This window comes from Aethalodelphis obliquidens, unplaced genomic scaffold (genome assembly GCF_003676395.1).
Source record: "Aethalodelphis obliquidens isolate GAN/ISIS:26980383/991018 unplaced genomic scaffold, ASM367639v1 scaffold5, whole genome shotgun sequence".
Taxonomy (NCBI): domain Eukaryota; kingdom Metazoa; phylum Chordata; class Mammalia; order Artiodactyla; family Delphinidae; genus Aethalodelphis; species Aethalodelphis obliquidens.
In genome coordinates this window covers 74,627,704-74,646,310 of record NW_020837949.1, presented here as the reverse complement: position 1 = coordinate 74,646,310, position 18,607 = coordinate 74,627,704, and the positions used below count along the sequence as shown (strand labels likewise).

Here is an 18,607-nt window from a genome sequence, read left to right as displayed (position 1 = left end):
AAAGTTAGTAAGAGGGAGGGTGCATAGAGCAATACTTAGAAATGAAGTCAAAACAAAACAAACAGAAAACCTAAATTGATTCTATTGAATAAGATAGAAAACCACATAGGACCAGGGAGAGGGAGAGGGAGGTAACAAGGCAGGGGGCTTATTAGAGAAGATAGAGAAGTGGAGAGTCATTCAGATATTTCCTGAATTGGAGCACAAGTACATTTGCTGCACCTTAGAAGATGGTACCAGTGTGCCATCTCTCTCACTTACTCTTTCTAATATGTTTCTTGTTTTAAATATTTTAAAGGCAGAGGTGCCCAGAGTTTTTGAATTTCACAGATCTGTAAAATTTCAAGAAAGCTGAAGTAGGTATTTACATGGTGTTGCCGACTTTGTCTTCTGTCAAGTCATTGTATTATAAATATCTACCATCAACATTATTTAATGAAAGGGGAGAGTATTTTAACATCCAAAAGGGGTAGAATGGAAGGGAAGGACAACAGTTTATAAGCCAAAAGTGAGATGTTTAGCATTCCTTGTTTCTCATTTCATTATGGTCCAGTGAAAATGTTGTTATGCACTAAAATGAGTGTAAGAACCAACACTTCAGAAACATTGGCTTAAGGAGTAGTTAGATGCAGGAACTTTTCACCTGTAGAGCTTAAAACACACTACTTTAAAGCAGTATTTTAGATGGTAGGACCTAGGAATATTCTAATATGCTTGAAGCTCTAACGTTCTAATACATACAAATGTTCTAACACAACTTCCTAAATAAGGACCACTGTTGATGTTTTCCTGAAATGACTGATGGCAAAGTTAGGAAAGAACATGTGTCACTGGTTTCTGTCCTGTGTAACTCGAATGCACTATCTTCAGTATAATTACTTTTATGTTCTGGGTAGAAAATTGGTAATATATCAATTTAACTAACCAGGGACTTAGATTATCCTTTAAGAACAGAAGTAAGAGCTGGTTTTGAAAACAAATAGAAACACCAATTACTTGAAAACTAGCTATAGGATTTTGGCCGAGGAAGGTTTTAGTAGAAACATATTACATTAATTCTGTGCCACAAGAAACACTCTAGTATACTCACTAGCTATAAGAAAATGAGGGAGGAAAGAGATCTATGTAATTCAAAAGACTTAAACTATTTAATAATGCTAAGTCTTAAGCCACAGAACATGATGTAATAGGAACTCCATCAAATTTATCGTTTCCATCTTTTTTAGTTTGCTTTTGTTTTTGTTTTAGATTCCCTATTACTGTATTCTCAATAGTTTAAAATCTAGTTATTTATTTCTCTTAACTCTGGATTCCCTTAATCATTTATCAAATATTCTAATTAAGGTGTACACTTTAAAGATGTATAGCAAAGAACTAGAAAGCACTAGTATCTAATCAAGCAAAGCCTAGTCCAGAGCTATGGAAGGAAAATTAGTTATAGAACTATGATGATAAGTAAGTTATAAATGATTATGATAGTTAAAGTACAAGAGATTCCTCATGATCTTAGTCCTGGTGCAGGTTTTCCTGAAGAATAAAATAAAGTGATCACACCAAGTTGTTTTGGCCGTGTGGCAGTTGTTTCAGATTGCTGATTAGTTTGGTTGTTGATGATAATTATACCAAAATGATAGACTGGGTTATCTAGGAGGAAGGACACATAAATACAACCAGAAAAATTTCGTGGAATACCTGAGCTAGGTTCAGTGACAAATGTGTTCTGTTCTTTTTTTGACCTTCTGATTGTAATGAATCGTGGAATTAAAACAATCCTGGACACTTCCCACCCTCCACGCATACATACAAATCTATTCTACTGGTCAAAAATCTGTTCAGTTAACTATAAGCTTTGCTTCAGTTAACTGTAAGCAGACTGATGGCCAGCTTGATAGCCTGTGTTTTCCTCCTGCATATGTGCATGAACCACTAGAAGAGAGATCTGAAAGGAGGCAAGAGGTAGACTGAGTTTTAGTCAACAAGTTTTTATTTTCTGCTAGTACTAAATATTACATATGGCCCTCCTAAAAGCAACATACCCACCAATACTACAAATAAGTTTTATTAGTATATTCTTAAGTCCTCTAAATTTGGGGAAATAGTTTTTTCCTTTTTTCTTCTTTTTTGAGCATCTCTTTTAATACAATTGTGTTTAAGAAATGGCTTATCTTGCCTTTTGATGTAGAATATAAATATTAAAGATGAAACTGTACTAAGCTGTAAATTAAATTTTCCCCCATTGTCTAAGGGACTGTCCTGATTTTGTTCACTTGGTGAGTCACCTCGGTGACTGACTTGAATATGTACTGCTAGGGATTCTTGATCAGTGTATTTGTTCCTGTGAACCTGTAATGAAACACTGACCCACTCTTGATTCCTAAATCAGCCTTCCTGACCACTGAACAGATTTCTTCTTGTTTTCTGTCTATTAGGGACAGCTTTGTGCAAATAAACCATCTTGTGGATTAATTTTCCTGCCTGATAAAATGAGAGAGAGAGAGAGAGAGAGAGAGAACAAGCTCTTAGCACAGTGTATGTCACTTTGTTATCGTTCAATAAATGACAGCTAGCACCCCAATGATGAACACACATGTTCACTCTAGATACACAGCCGCTCTTTCTTTTTTCCCACCTGTTTGCAGTTGCCAGCTGTTCTAGAGCATATCTTATACTAGGAAATTCCTTGTTGAAAGAACCTACAGTTGACTTTTCATTGCTTATTATTTACTTTGTACACCTTTCCACCATTGTAAATCTTCTCCATCCTTCCTTTTACAACCCATCTGAGATAATCTCTTCTCCAGCAACTTGAGCACTATTTTTGTATATGGTATTCTCTTGAGGAAAGTGATAGAAGATGCAGCCTTTATTAGGCTCCTAATTTCAAAGAGCAGAAGCATAAGAACAGAAAAGTGCTCATTACTGTGTAGGAATTTCTTCCATTTTCTCTTTTCTCCCTTATTCCCCCACTTTTTCTGCTCTCCTGGCCTTCTCCTCACCTCCCCTCTCCTCACTATTTAAAAAGCAGAGCAGAAAAGGAAGAGGTTTTGAAATTGGTTAGTTTTATTTCATAGTCTATGTATTTTATCCAGATGGATACGAAATAGAACTGGACCAAATTTTAAATATTTCTCAAGTTAAAAAATAGAAAAATCATTGTTTCCCTTTTTTTCTAGCTAGTTTCTACTCACTGGTCTGATGATCTAATGATAGTAGTTAATCTATTTACTTTTCTACTTTAAGTTCTAAATAAATACTCTCTCCAGTCAGCCCCACTGGAATTGGGCTTTCTAATCATTTTGTGGTTTGTAATTCAGTATATTGAGAACAATCTCACAGGTTTTCTCTCAGTCTAAGAAAGAGATAGTATCTCTCAACAGAGAATGAGAATCATGGCAGTAGTTTCCCTCACTTACAAATTGATACTTAGAACTTCTTCCAGAAATGTATTGACAAATATGCCTTCTAAAAGGAATTTTATTTTATCATGGTTTGTGAATTTGGGAGATACCTATATGTGACTGCAGAGTAAGTTTAATATAGCAGTGGAGGTTAGGCCACTCAGCTGCTCTTCGTAAGGTCGAGTCCTTATGTTTTGGATTTGTAAAGGGAAGTCAGGCAACTTCAGGATACCCTCTGATGAACAGAGGAGTCAGGCATTCATGTGACATGTAGCTTTGTTGATTGTTTTTGCTTTGTTCTGCGTTTTATGTAAATTCAGTGAAGGATCTATGTGAAAAGAATATCTTTGAAGAGAGCATTCAGAGTACTGATGAGTAAATCAGAATTCTTAATTATTAAAAGCAAGGACCGGAGAGGGCTTCCCTGGTGGCGCAGTGGTTAAGAATCTGCCTGCCAGTGCAGGGGACACGGGTTCAATCCCTGGTGCGGGAAGATCCCACATGCCGCGGAGCAACTAAGCCCGTGCACCACAACTACTGAGCCTGTGCTCTAGAGCCCGCGAGCCATAACTACTGAGCCCACGTGCCGCAACTACTGAAGCCCGTGCACCTAGAGCCCGTGCTCCACAACAAGAGAAACCACCACAATGAGAAGCCCGTGCACCGCAACGAAGAGTAGCCCCCACTCACCGCAACTAGAGAAAGCCGCGCACAGCAACAAAGAACCAAAGCAGCCAAAAATTAATTATTTAAAAAAAAAAAAAGGACTGGAGAAAAGAGGGTAAAGAGTTGCCATTATGAGTTATGCTGCAGCTGGCTAGCACTAGATTATTTTGGGTCTCAGCTCAATGTTACCTCCTTGGAGAGATCTTCCATTATCATCTTTTCTATAGTAGCACCTTCCCACCCCAGTTTATTTCCTTTTAGCACTTATAACACTGTTATTACCTTGTTTGTTCACTTGGTATAGCCTGTCAACTGCTGGAATATCATGAGGTCAGGAACTTTGGTGTTTTTTTCACTGCTGTCTCCTTAGAGTTCAAGAGAAATGCCTGGCATACAGTAAAAACTTAGTAACTATTTGTTCAATGAACGAATGATAGATGATCTCTTCCACTTCAGATTTGTGATCCATTAAGTAAAATTATGATTAAAGGAAATAATTCAGTTTTTATTGTTTAAAAATTTTTCATTGATAAATGAAAAATTCCTGAAGTCACTTGCTACAGTTTGGGTAAAGTTTTAGTAGTTATTAAAAACTAACTGCTAAAAACCAAACAAACAAAACCCCCTAACTGCTATGATCTGAATGTTTGTGTTCCCCCCATCCCCAGATTCTTATGTTGAAATCTTAATGCTCAATGTGATGGTATTAGGAGGTGGGGCCTTTGAGAATGGGATTAGTGTTCTTAGCCAGATCTCTCTCTCCCCTTCTGCCATGTGAAGATATAACAAGAACTCTCCAACCTTGAAGAGGGCCCTCGCCCGACCATGCTGATACCCTGATCTTGTGATTCCAGCCTCTAGAACTATGAGAAATAAATTTTTGTTGTTTATAAACTACTCCGTCTGTTGTATTTTGTTATAACAGCCCAGACGGACTAAGACACTAACCCTTTGCACTTCTGAATAAAGAAGTAAATACAGCTTCTAACAGATAACTGCTTATTTCCTTATAGGTAGTTAGTAGAGAAAACAAGAGAACCTGGAATCCTATTTCTTTTGTGAATTGAGAGAACTATCTCTCTAGTTCTTACCTAAAGTAAATTTAAAAGTTGATTGACCATCCTAGAGCTATGGCAATGTTGTTTTTTAAAAGTTGTGTAATAACAGCAATAACTTATTTTTCTGACCATATTCTCTTTCTTAAATCCTATACTTCTTTCCTGATTTCTAAACCTGTGTATCCAGTTCAGTAAACATCTTCATCAAGATGTCCCATAGATACCTTGTAAGAGTTAGAACTCTTTCTCTTGCAACTGACTGATACCTACGTAAAACTACCTAATATCAAAGGGAAAATTTTTGGCTGTTAGTACTTGGGAAGAGCAGGGATGGAACTGGCCTCAGGGTCAACTAGATGCAGAGGCTCAACTGTTATCAGGCTATTCTCTCCTCTCTCTCTCTTACCTCATTTTCATCTGTTGGCATTGTACTTTTTTTTTTTTACTGAAGATAGGCTTCTTCTATGTGGTAAGAGCAGTGACCACAGGCAGCTAAAAGCTTACATTGTCTTCCTTTAGTGAACGCAGGAAAAAGAGCATCTCTCCCAGGTTCACTATGAAAAACAATCCAGCAAAAGTTTCGATTGTGCCATCTGAAGCTTATACAAACCCCTATAGGGCCAAGTTGCATAGTAGCATTATTGGAAGAGTACTGTATCAGGTTAAATTTTGGTTTGGCTGTTTTAACAGAAATAATGGTAACTTAAATAAAGTGGTTATTTTTCTTTCACATAAAAGTCCAAGCTGATAGATGGTCTGAGGGCAGATTGGCTCTGTTTCTAAAGTATTCAGGCTCCTTCTTTCTTGGGATTCTACCATTCCCTATGGTCTTACTCTTGTCTGTATGGTGATGAATCACTACTATTACATCTGCCTTGTATTCTGAAAGCAGGGAGAAAGAGAGAGTGGAAGGCAAGCAGCTGCCTTTTAAGGGTACAGCCTAGAAGTCATACGACTTCAGTTAACAGACCACTGTCCAGAACTAGTCACATGGTCACACTTAGATGCAAGGAAGCCTAGGAAATATGGTCTCTAGCAGGTGGCCATAGTTCTAGTTAAAATTGGTTGGGGAGTGTGGAGGGGAGTGTGCCTTTATATATGTTATTAAAAGGAAGAAGGGAAAAATAGATCTCAGAGTAGCGATCTCTTGTCACAGGCAGTTTTATTGTCAGCCTCACCATAATCATATGGTTATACTTAATTTTATAGGGGGTGACTACTTCCTAAAGGTAAGAGGGATAGAGGTACTATTAATGGAAGACGTTGGGGGTGGGAGAGAGGACATGACAGACAAAACTGATACCTATATTGTATACCTAAAAATAAACATATCTGAAACTTAGCACCTTCCAAAACAGTATGTGTTACTTGTCCTAATTGATTTAGTGGCACTACCAGCCAGCCAGCTATCCAACCCCCCCAATAAATGTGGGGATAATTATACATTCCTCTTATTCTTTCCTTTTCACTCCCTGATGATAGTATGTTACTTTTTTTGGGTTTTTTTTGGCTGCATTGGGTCTTCGTTGCTGCACGTGGGCTTTCTCTAGTTGTGGCGAGTGGGGGCTACACTTTGTTGCAGTGCGTGGGCTTCTCATTGCAGAGCACGGGCTCCAGGCGCGCGGGCTTCAGTGGTTGTGGCACGCGGGCTCAGTAGTTGTGGATCATGCGCTCTAGAGCGCAGGCTCAGTAGTTGTGGCGCATGGGCTTAGTTGCTCTGCAGCATGTGGGATCTTCCTGGACCAGGGATCGAACCCACGTCCCCTGTATTGGCAGGCGGATTCTTAACCACTGTGCCACCAGGGAAGTCCCCTCTTATGGTATTTTAACATAAAAATTTTCAATCTATCTGAAATTTATTAAGATATACTGTATGAAGTTTGAGTCTAATTTTAGAATACTTTTTTGGAGCCTGCAGTTTGTGTCAAGAACTTTATCGGGAATAGAGGATCATACCACTGATCTATTCATGATGAATAGTGCTGAGCTTCATGTTTTATGGTAACCAAAAATCATTAATAATTTGGTCAGTAATAATGATTGATCAAAATTAGTGAACCAACTCTGATAATCTGGTTCACTTACTTTATATTAACATACCCCCAGCTTTCTACATTTTTTCCCAGTCTAACTTACTCAGTAAAATGTTACAGACAAACGTTCTGTTTTGAAAGATTCTTTGTTTCATTGCTGTTTGGTTTGTTATGAGAGCATACCTCGTACATTGTTGGCTTATAAATGTTAAAAAATAAATTACCTTAATTTTTACTAATTTTACAAATATATTTATTTTGGTCTTTCTAGAATCTGTGTTTGTGGATATCCTCGACAACATGTAAGAAAATACAAAGGTATAAGTAGCAGGGTACCGGTTTCTTCAGGATTCATGGTGCAAATGTTAACAGGAATTTATTTTGCCTTGTAAGTTTATTTCATATACAAAGTTAATCTTTGATCTCTTTGGAAAATTATAGTCTGTTATTTTATTGTTGCTATATTATAATCTCAATAAACAATCAGCATATTTTTGTGAAAAAAATATGAATCAATATCTTGATAATAGTTTTATTATTTAAAACATATCTTTTAATATTCTAAAGAATTTGTAACCAACTAAAACACTTCATCGTCTTTCTTTAATTCAGGGACAGAATGAAAATTAGTGACACCTAAATACACTTACAGTTTCTTTCTTCATTACTCAATTTTTTTTTTGCTGTAATTTCCAAGTAGCAATTTTTCCCTAATGAATATCCCTTTTCCATTTCCAGAAATTTTAATTCTTGAGAAACATCTTAGAGCCTCTTTCATCAAAGTTTATTATGAATTTGCTATTAATTTCTAATATTGATGCTCAGTCTTACTTGATACTTGAGATATTAGTATTTTTCTTTGCACCCTTTTACTACTTTGTACTTCTCTTACTACACATATCTTACTATACTTTATATTATATTCACTTGATACCTTAATTTTCCCCAGTAGATTATAAGCTTCTTAACTGAAGGCAGAATTTATGATCTTTGGGCCAAATCTGGCATGCTCCCTGGTTTTTAAAAAGTTTTATTGAAAAGCAGTGATATCTGTTTGTTTATGTATTGTCTGTGGTTGCTTTTGTGCTACAGTGACAGAGTTGACTAGTTGCAGTGGAGACTGTATGGCCCACGAGCCCAAAATATTTACTATCTGGCTCTTTAAAAAAAAGTTTCTTGACCCCTGTGTTAGACCATTAGTATTGTCCCACAGCTCTTAGATGCTCTGATCTATTTTATTTTCTCTCCTTTTTGCTTTGTGTTTCTGATTAAGTTCTGTTGATCTATCTTCATGTTCATTGATTCTTTCCTTGACTATGTTGAGTCTACTAATGAGCCCACTGAGGGGGTTCTTCATCTCTGTTACTGTGTTTATTTCTAGCCTTTTCATTTGGCTTTTTTTTATAGTTTCTACCTCTCTGCTAAACTACCCATCAGTTCATACATGTTGTCCCTCTTTTCCACTAGAGCATTTAATATATTAATCTCAGTTATTTTAATTTCCCAAGTAAGTACAACATCTGAGTCATCTCTGAATTTGGTTCAGTTGGTTTTTGTCTCTTGACAGTGGGTTGTTTTCTTCTTGCTTTTTGTGTGCTTTGTAATACTTGATTGATCATTATTTTGTTCATGGGTAGGACAGTAAAGATTGAGATAAATATTATTTATGCCTGGAAATGGATATGCCTCTTTTCTAGGATGCTAGTAGAGTTTTTGTAGGCAGGAGTGAGCTGGGACTGGATTCATTGCTGCTATGATTACCTATATTGCACCACCTACTCCAAATTCCTTTTATGTTACCTGCTACTTATTGCTGGAGAGTTTTTCCTCAATACTCTTGCTCCGTCCTCAGCTTTTAGCTTTCCGGGTATGTCTGTACCTCAGAGAGGGTCTCTCTCCGTGTTCTTGCCCCTCCTCCAGCAGTAGAGTGCTGCTGCATGTTTCTAGATGTGTACTAGCCTGGTTGGGGGTGGGAGGGAGGAGAAGTGGTGTTTTCTGTTGTCCTCGTCTAGCCTCAGTTCTAAGCAGGCCCTATGTCCCTGCTTATCTGGGTGGGAGTTCCTCAGTGGTCCTGCCCCTCCTCCAGTGGTAGGAGACCTCTGGCCTTCCTTCTTCTCAGCATAGGATGATTTCCTGATCCTCCCCTACATGCAGAGGCTTTTTTTCTTTTTCTCTCCCTCACAGCGAGAGTGAGTTGGTCTTCACCTCCGCCCTCGGGGTGAAAGGGTTTTTCTGCTCTTTCCCCAAAGGCTTTAAACTTTTGTTCCACTGAAAGTGTCTGGCTGGATCTGTCTGGTGTCTTTCCTGCTCTGGTGGCCACTCTTCTCCTTCAGGCCTGCACTACCAAGAGCAGCTTTCTCTGGTCCCCCGCCCTGTGCTTAGTTTTTCTTATGAGTGCCTAAAGGTGGTTTGTGGAGAAGAGCTTATGAGTGGGTGTGACGTCCCCTTGTATCTGCTTCCAGAGTTTTTGTACTGGCCCACACCTGGCTTTTAGAAATTTGTTGAAAAGTTTAGCTGAATTCTTTTTACCCACCTGCATTGTGGCCTCACTCTCTTCAGGGGCACCTGGCTGCCATTGGGTTTCGGGCTACTTGGTTGCCCTGTGACCTTAGCTCCTTGTTGGATTCATGAGAAGTTATGATTTTGTAGATTACCTGGCTTTATCTTGTTTTTAGGGTGAGAGCAATGCTCCTTCCATTTTTTAGGCCTCACTTGCACGCTTGATGTAATTCACACTTCTTTATTTTGTTGTCAGATGAGCAAGTGGTTATTTCTCTGTCCGTTCCATCATTTAGCCAATTTTTAGGAAGAGTTTGGCCATATCTTTGAAAACTAATATACACATGCACTTTTTTCCCAATATCTCTGTGATATTTGCAGCATATGTCACATACACTTCTAAATGACTATGTGAATGCAAAGAAGTAACTACTTAGGATGCTGCAAGCCACAGTAGTTGTAGATTTTCGTTAAAAACCATGGGAGTTACAGAGTAGTTTGACCATACAGTGTTCTGAACATTATTCTAAGGTATATCATTTATTATGCTCTGACTTGTTTTGAAAGCGTAAAGTGCTTTGAGATTGCCTAGCTTTTTGGCTATCTGTTCTATAAATAGACATGTTCTTTAGAGAAGAAATTACATCTGTAAAATTTTCTTTGCTATTAATAGGCATTCAGATACAGTTGAAAGGAATTCAAAGATTTAGAAATATATATTTAATGAGGGTGGAATGCTAAGCAATGTGCTAATACGATCTATTATTTTCTTTATTAAAGATAAACAATTTCTCATTATATCTTGTTCAGTTATATAGAATTAATTTAAAGTAATTATACTTCATTTAATTTTATAGTTATAATGGAGAATGGGATCTAGCTCAAAAAGCATTGGATGATATTATATACAGAGCCCAGCTAGAATTATATCCAGAGCCATTGCTGGTAGGTGTCTCACTTATTTATGTAAATTTTGTAATTTAAAATTTCTCAATTTAGAACTATAAATTGAGAAGTAGCCATTTGTAGTGCATTAATACATTATCAGTACTCAGTGATTCATGTTCCTGTTATAGTGGAAAAATTTGTTACTCGAAAAAGGTATATATAATTTGAAAATTTCATTAGGCTAACGTCTTAGCCTGATATGAATAGTCATTTTCACTTCTAAGAATATTCTCATTAACATGCTCAAGCTGCATTTATTAATTAGCATTAGGCATTTGGAAATATAGTTTAGTATTTTGGAATTTTAAATTTCATCACATATATTTTTAACCATGTTTCCTTCTGCGTTCTTACTCCTCATTTTAGAGGATCTTATGAAAGATCTTGAAGGAATTATTCTTTTTAAAAATCTGTTAAAATTTAGCATCTTGGGATAAACAACATGGTCCTAATGTCTTACACAGGGAACTATACTCAATATCCTGGGATAAACCATAATGGAAGAGACTATAAATAAAGAATGTATCTGTGGATAACTGAGCGAGTTTGCTGCACAGCAGAGGTTGACACAACATTGTCAATCAGCTCTACTTCAATAAACAAATTGAAAAAAGAATTTAACATCTTGTTTTATCTAAGGGTATAATAATACATCTGTTTAATGCCAATCTTGAACTATATTTTTCCTTTTTAGGTTGCCAATGCAATACAGGCTTCATTGCCTCATGGTGCCATGAAATCTAGTAAGGAGGGTACAAGGTGTATTCAAGTTGAAATCACACCAACTTCCTCTAGAATATCGAGAAATGCAGTAACCAGCATGTCAATAAGAGGTCATAGGTGGAAAAGACATGGTAAGAAATAAAACACTCCTCAAATTAGAGGATTGTTATTGCTGTCCCCTTCTTCTCTGTACTTAAGGTGCTGTAACTTCTAAATTTGGTAAATAATATCATAGTGGCATGGAATAAAGAGCTGTTGGATCACCTTTAACTTTTCATTTCTTATCCATGAATGATGGCAGGCAATAAGAACACAGAGCCCCTTGTGTTACATATACGGATGAAAATTTATTTAAACATTGTATTGGCTCTTAAATTTTATTTCAACACAGTAGGAGAGTAGGAAATGCATTTTTCAATTATTAATACATTTTGGGTTTCTATTCACAACTATTTGCAAATATTCCTTAATGTTTCTGATTTTTCAACTTTTTAGCAGGTAAACTTGCATATTGAAATGGAACAACCAATAGGGACTTTAACATTTTCTTCTGGACATCTTGGTAAAGAATCCCATGGTATTGATACAACTCTAGGCATTTCTATTTTCTAGAAGTTAATTTTCTTGTAAGATTGTTTGTTTTAGTATCCCTTTTTGACTGCTTCATTTTATTATTTAAAAATTCTACTGGAAGTGAATTTTATTTACCATGGCCTTCTTAATGCTTTCCATCTCTCTCCGTTCTCTTATAACTTATTATTTTTTATTTAATTTCTTATTCTTTTTATAACTCGCCTCCTACCTAGAAGTTGTTGTAGTGGGCAAGAATCAGTGTAAGGAGATTACTATCACTTTCCTAGACGTTAACCATAGAATGGGAAGCAAAAAGCCATTTCTTTGCTCCAAGCAAACATATATATTGGAGTAAAACAAAATCGATTGTCTGTTTTCTCCTTGCTACAAACTGCAATGAAAATGGTAGCTCCTTTTGGTATATTTGATAGTTCCAGTTGTCTCTATGATATCTATAGTGAAAATGCAAAAGTGAGAAGAGTGAGATTATTCACTGCGAAATAGAAAGTTGATGATGAGAACAGCTGCCATTGTTTCTACTCAGGGAATCTAGGAGACAGTATGTCCAAAAAAAAATGATGATGAAATTTTCCAGCTTAACCAATGATCATTTTCAATCTTTTCCTTTTTTAAAGTAATGTGACCAATTCTCGAAAGTCCTTTAGGAAGGCACAAAAGAGGTGGTAAATATTTGCCATTATCAAGGCAAATTATGCTACTGTTTAAGACATATAGTCAGCGTCTAAACATACATCAGTTTCTTCAGTGAAAATTATGCTACAGTTTGGGACTAGATTACAGGTAGAAAGTCATTTAATTAGATATCACCATGTTCCCCTAGAGATCCGTTTTCTGTTTAAGCATTAGCAAGTGAAAATATACACAGAGGCAATGACCCAGATCGTATGCGTCTGTTGTGGCCATAATTGCTCCAAAATTACCACTACAGGAAATGCAAGAATGAATTTTAATTCCTTTTTCACTTACCCTTCTTTCTATTTAGGTGGACATATTGGGAACTAGGGGAAAAATATAGGTCCTGCAGTTAAAAATGTGAAATATTGAAGTTTAATTGTATTTGCACATATGTATGTGTGAAAGAAGATTTGTGTATGTGTCCATAAGTGCATTTAATGGAATAAGATGTGTACTGTGCAATAAAATAGAAATAATTTTCCAGAAATATTGTATAGCCGTAAATTACCAAAACAAGAAAAGACTACTTCAATATATTGTATATACTAGATTCTTACATATCTTCCAGATTTTATATTGGCTACCACTTGAAGGGTTGGCACAGTGTCTTAAGACTACAGCCTTAACCTTACTTGTCACCTGTCTCCCTACACTTATTCAATCTTAACAACTCTTAACACTTGGGCAACTCCTGTTTATGATAAAAAAAAAGTCAAGGATGAGGATTTAAAGAGAATGAACTGTGAAAAGCAAGTCAGGCGCATGTAGAATGTAGCTAAGTCTTGTTTACCACTCTTCTGCAGTGTGAATTCTCTTTATCCAGTGGACTCTAAAATATTCCTAGTCCAGGGTCCTTATTTATCTCTACAGGTAGGTTGCATTCTCCCTTTTTAGAGTAGTCTTGGCTTTCCTTCCTAGAGCAGTATTTTTCATTGTTACCCTGTGTTGCTGAATTGAAAGCTTTTCTGTTTTTCATCTCCATGGTCCTGATTCCTATTTGAACACCTTATCATTGTCCTGGGCTCTAGCTGACACTGGCTTCTTGTGGGGAAGATAGGTATCTTTACTATAGTTTTTAAATATATAGATCATTCTCAAGTTGTAAATGGATTTTTAAATTATATTTGTTTATATAAATTATGTTTATTATATTACATTCACATGTGAATTATATATATATATTATAACAATTTTATTTATACATTAATTTTTGCAGAAACTATGTTAAAGGGCATGTGGATTCCAGGGTGATCCACAAAAACCTTATCATCTTATAATGTTTCTGAAACACAGCACTGTAGCATGTAAGCTTAGTTTATGACTGTGTGAAAACACATTTAGAGTTTCTTTGTTTCATGGAATGCTAAATGTGTTTCGTGTTCCACCTCTATCCCTACCATTCCCTTTCCACACCAACCCTCCCAGGAGGAGGGATTTCTTCCCAGACCCTGAATTGTATCATACGGTAGGAATATGGAATATGCAACTTTAAGGCAGTGATGATGAGGGTTGGGGAAGGAGAAGGGACAAGAAACATGAACTTTAAGGAATACTCTTTTTTTTTTTACTCCTTGTCTTTTTCCTTGTTATTGCTAGTGCTGGGAAAGAAGAAAGCAATTGGCCCTTTTTTTTTTCTTTTCTTGGATCTCTTCCCTTTTTCTTCTCTTTTTTCTTTTATTTGTGTCTTTTAAAAAATTGAGATATAATTGACATATAACATTAGTTTCAGGTCTACAACATAATGATTCAATATATGGATATATTGTGAAATGTGATCACAATAAGTCTAGTTAACATGCATTTCCACACATAGTTACCCTTTTTTCCCCTCATGATGAAAACTTGTAAGATCTTCTCTCTAAGCAACTTTCAAATACACCATACAGTCTTATTATTAACTATAGTCACCATGCTGTACATTACATCCCCAAGACTTATGTTTTTATAACTGGAAGTTTGTACCTGTTAATCACTTTCACCCATTTCACCCACTCCCACTTCCCACCTCTGATCTCTGTATCTAGGAGTTTTTTTAGATTCCACATATAAGGAATCTCATATGGTATTTGTCTTTCTCTGTCTGACTTATTTCTTAGCATAATGCCCTCAAGGTCCATCCATGTTGCTACAAGTGACAGGAGTTCCTTCTTTTATGGATAAATAATATTCCATTGTATATATACCACATTTTCCTTGTTCATTCATTTGTCGATGGACATTTAGGTTGCTTCCATATTTATGTCTTTATTTATTGCCTCTCTCCTTTTTTCTCCATTTTCCATCCTAACTGGGGAGAAGAGGGGCAGGAGTAAATGAGGTTGTCCCACAGAAGCAGCCAAGCAGAACTTTCTTTTTTTCTTTCCATCTCCCTTTTTCATTAAGGAATATAGATAATTAAGCCATTAGTGTGTTTGCACATCTGAGTCACCAAAAATTGCACACGCAAACAAATACATTAAATTGGAGCAGTTAATCACATGTATTCTTTTTATTATTTGTAACAGAAAAAATCTCTTTGTCTTTACAGCCAAAACCAATTCATGGTTTAGTCTTTCGAAAATTAATTTGGAACAGTTTTAATCATTTGCATTCAAAAATTTTTTTCTGAGCTCTTTTAGAATGTATCAATATTTCAGGATTCTCTGAAGCTTCACAGATCTGCCATTCTTTTCTTAAAGTTAAGAATTTATCTATAGTTTATATTTTAATGGAAAATGTCCTTTTGGAAGGTAAAAAATTACTTTAGCTTTAGCATTTCCACACATTTCAGAATATATATCCCTTGCCATCATCTTATTATTGTTAAATAACAACCCAAATTTCTAGAATTATATTTTGGATGGTTCAATTTTTAAATTATTATTATTATTAGACTTTATTTTTAAGAGCAGTTTTAGGCTCACAACAAAATTGAGTGGAAAGTACAGAGTTCCCATATACCCTCTGACCACTGCCCTCTGTCAGCATGCTTTATCCGCCCTGACTATCAACATCCCAAGCCAGGGAGATGTCGCAAGGCCCTGTAATTTTAATTCTGATCAGACAGTGACTAAATAGGGTGATTTTTAAAGAAAGGTTGGTTTCAGCTGAAGTATTGTTTTGGAGAGACATGTTTGAGAACTAGTGTGTTTGTCTGATTTTCCCCACTTTTCACTTAATTATTTTAATATTGTACTGGCATGGCTTAACTTAATGTTGTGTTTTCAGACTTTTTAAACTTTGTGTATAAATTTTTGAGAAAGGTTTAATGAATTCATAATTCCATGTCAATACATATGTTTGGAAAGTAAAATTACAATGTAGAGTTGCTGCTTTTGACTTTCAAGGGTCATAGTTTCAGAATTAATAGCTTTATATATATTTATATAGATTTGTTTATATAGATTTGTTAATTATTTTAAGCATATTGTGTTTCACTTAGTGTGTATTTTTTAAACCTAGATTTTTGAGCCACCTACAGATTGAGGGCTATTTAGAAGTCATAATTTGAAAGTAAAATGCAATTAGAGAAAGATAATAATTGAATAAAGATTTTAAAAAGCATTAAGTAAGGTAAGAGAAGAATGTGAGTAGATTATGACCGTCACAAGAATCAAAATTCCAATAAGAAAAATAAGATAAAACAGTGAAATAATCAATTTTTTAAATTAATAATAAAAATGCAGTTTTATTTTCTTAAATATTTATTACGTTTAAAAAATAAACAGAACTAAAAGGAAAACAGAAGGTATTTCTTTATAATTATGCTTCTGTTCTATAGTTATTCTTAAATGTTGCTTCTAAAGCTATTTTCATTATCTACCATTTCAGCTATGAGAGCCCTTTTTCTTAAATCCCTGAATGATTCTCTACAAGATTCTATTATACAATCTATACTTATTTATTTCCTTGTACTTTTCCATTCCTTCTCCTCTCCCAGAGCAAATTTAATTGCTATTTTTTTTCTTTGTCTCTTTCCTTACCACCGCCACCATTATGACTCACTCTTCCACTTTTTAAAAAATTATCTATACTTGGAACAATGTAACAACTTTCCTCCTTTCTTTTAAAATGGTTGTTGAAATACCCATTCCATGAAAGTCCTCTAATTAAGTTATTGTTGCAAATAATGAGTGCTTATAATTTTTGCCAACTAGTTATCTGATAAAAGTCTTATCTAGTGAAATCCTAATTCTTTATTACTGCCCACCTTTTTTCCACTTGTGTATTTGTGAGATAATGAGACAAGTCAGTGAAAAGCATTTTGGTATGCATTAAAGCACTCTGTAAAGGCTGACTTTTATTAATTTAAAACTATTTACTTTGTTTTATTAACTGCTCAATAATTGTATTCTTGATAAGCTTTTTTTAGCCAGCTTGCTATTCAGATCATCCTGTGATTGATCAACCCTTTCATTGGCTTTCCTCAATTTGAGACAAACATGTTTAGTTTGAGTGTAATATCAAACAAAAAAGTATACATATGTGATATAATAGTAATGATCAGTTTAATGATTTTTTTGTAATTTCTAAAACCCTGAGGTATAGTACTTTATTATCTGACATGTATAACACCATTACAGTCAGGATTTTTTAGAAAGTTGTTTTAATACTTGTTGTCTCAATCCCAAATTGACAGGTAAATAGAATAGATTGAACTTATATTCTCATTTATGTACGGTTACAACTGTTTGCAACAGGTAGGTGTAACAATAAAAGGAATATTTGTAATCTAGATTCTTTGAATTTTGCCCTGCTTTTGGTCCTGGAATATGTTAAATGGTTTATTTTTATAATATTGCATATCATTATTTTGACTTAGGAGATCCAAGAGTACAGAGTTTTAAGCAGTGAAAAAGAATGGAAAATAAGTACTATGTATATTTTTAAGTCTTCTAACTTAGTAATACCAAATCAGTACCCTGAGAATTTTAGAGTATTTAATTAATTATATGGAATGTTTAAGTGAAAAATGAAACAAAATATAGTTTACATAGAGTGAATCTAAAGAAAGTGAAGTTTCATGTTGTTACAGCTGTTTATTGCATTTTCAGCATTAAGTTCCCATTTAAAGGATGCCAAGGTAGTTAAATAAATTTAAACGATTATAATAAAATTCAAAGATACCTGTGATTATATTTTTAAAAAATGACAAAAAATGTGACTTGTTTCAGTTTGCCCAGTGATCTAGGACTAACTTATTAGATGAGATAAGAAATGGAACAATAAAAAGATGCAATTCATGTTGGAAAATAGTTTATTTAAAACTGATTACTTAAAAAAATGGATATTGATTTAGAAAATGTTAATAATTTCTATCATATAATATATTGATAAATAGGACATTAATAACTTTCTAACTGTTGAGCAAATTGGAATAATTATAAGAGGTATATTTTAGTTAAATATTAAAAAAAAGATTATTTGTAAATATTTCAAAACATTTAAGCTAGTCTTTCTAGATACTGCAGAAGGTAAATGCCATAAATCTTGACACGGAACATTTATTTTGTTAATCAGATTTTATGACTTTATAAGTAAAGCATTTGAGGAAAAACAAAATTGCTGATAGTTATAAAAGCATTTTGAAAAATGAAGAATTGGTAATTTTAAACTCAAAAGTAGCAAACTTTAAAGAATTGGCTATTGGAATTCTACGTGTACAATTAGAAATTTATAATGCTTATGTTTTTATTTTAAAAGTTGTTTAAACTTTTTAAAGAAATTTAGAAAAAATCATTTTGAGAAGCTCCATTATTTTTAGATTCTAAAATGCTGTTTGAGGAACAAATTTTCTTTTCCCAATATAGATGATAAAACATTAGAACCAAAAATAAGCATTTCCTTCTGACCAAACTTAGCATTGCATGAATTTTAACTGACATTTTTGATATTGACCTTTTACTCATGGAAGACAAAATAATATATTAGAAAATATTGGGTGACACAAAGAAAAAGGACATATTGACCAGAGAGCTAAAATACAATTGACACATGTGAACATAAGGCTTAAAGAGGAAGACAGTAGTCTTAA

The 18,607-nt window shown here is 34.8% G+C and overlaps 1 protein-coding gene across 4 annotated transcripts in view; it reads left to right on the top strand.

Annotated features, from left to right (window-relative positions):
• Window positions 1–18,607, top strand: part of HYCC1 (hyccin PI4KA lipid kinase complex subunit 1) — an 80,300-nt gene that overhangs the window by 49,755 nt on the left and 11,938 nt on the right. For all 4 annotated transcript variants that reach the window (XM_027102667.1, XM_027102665.1, XM_027102666.1 and 1 more), the window contains 3 exons: window positions 7,427–7,543; window positions 10,512–10,599; window positions 11,297–11,456. In XM_027102667.1, the coding sequence (XP_026958468.1) occupies window positions 7,427–7,543; window positions 10,512–10,599; window positions 11,297–11,456 (365 nt within the window). The remainder of the gene's footprint in view (window positions 1–7,426; window positions 7,544–10,511; window positions 10,600–11,296; window positions 11,457–18,607) is intronic.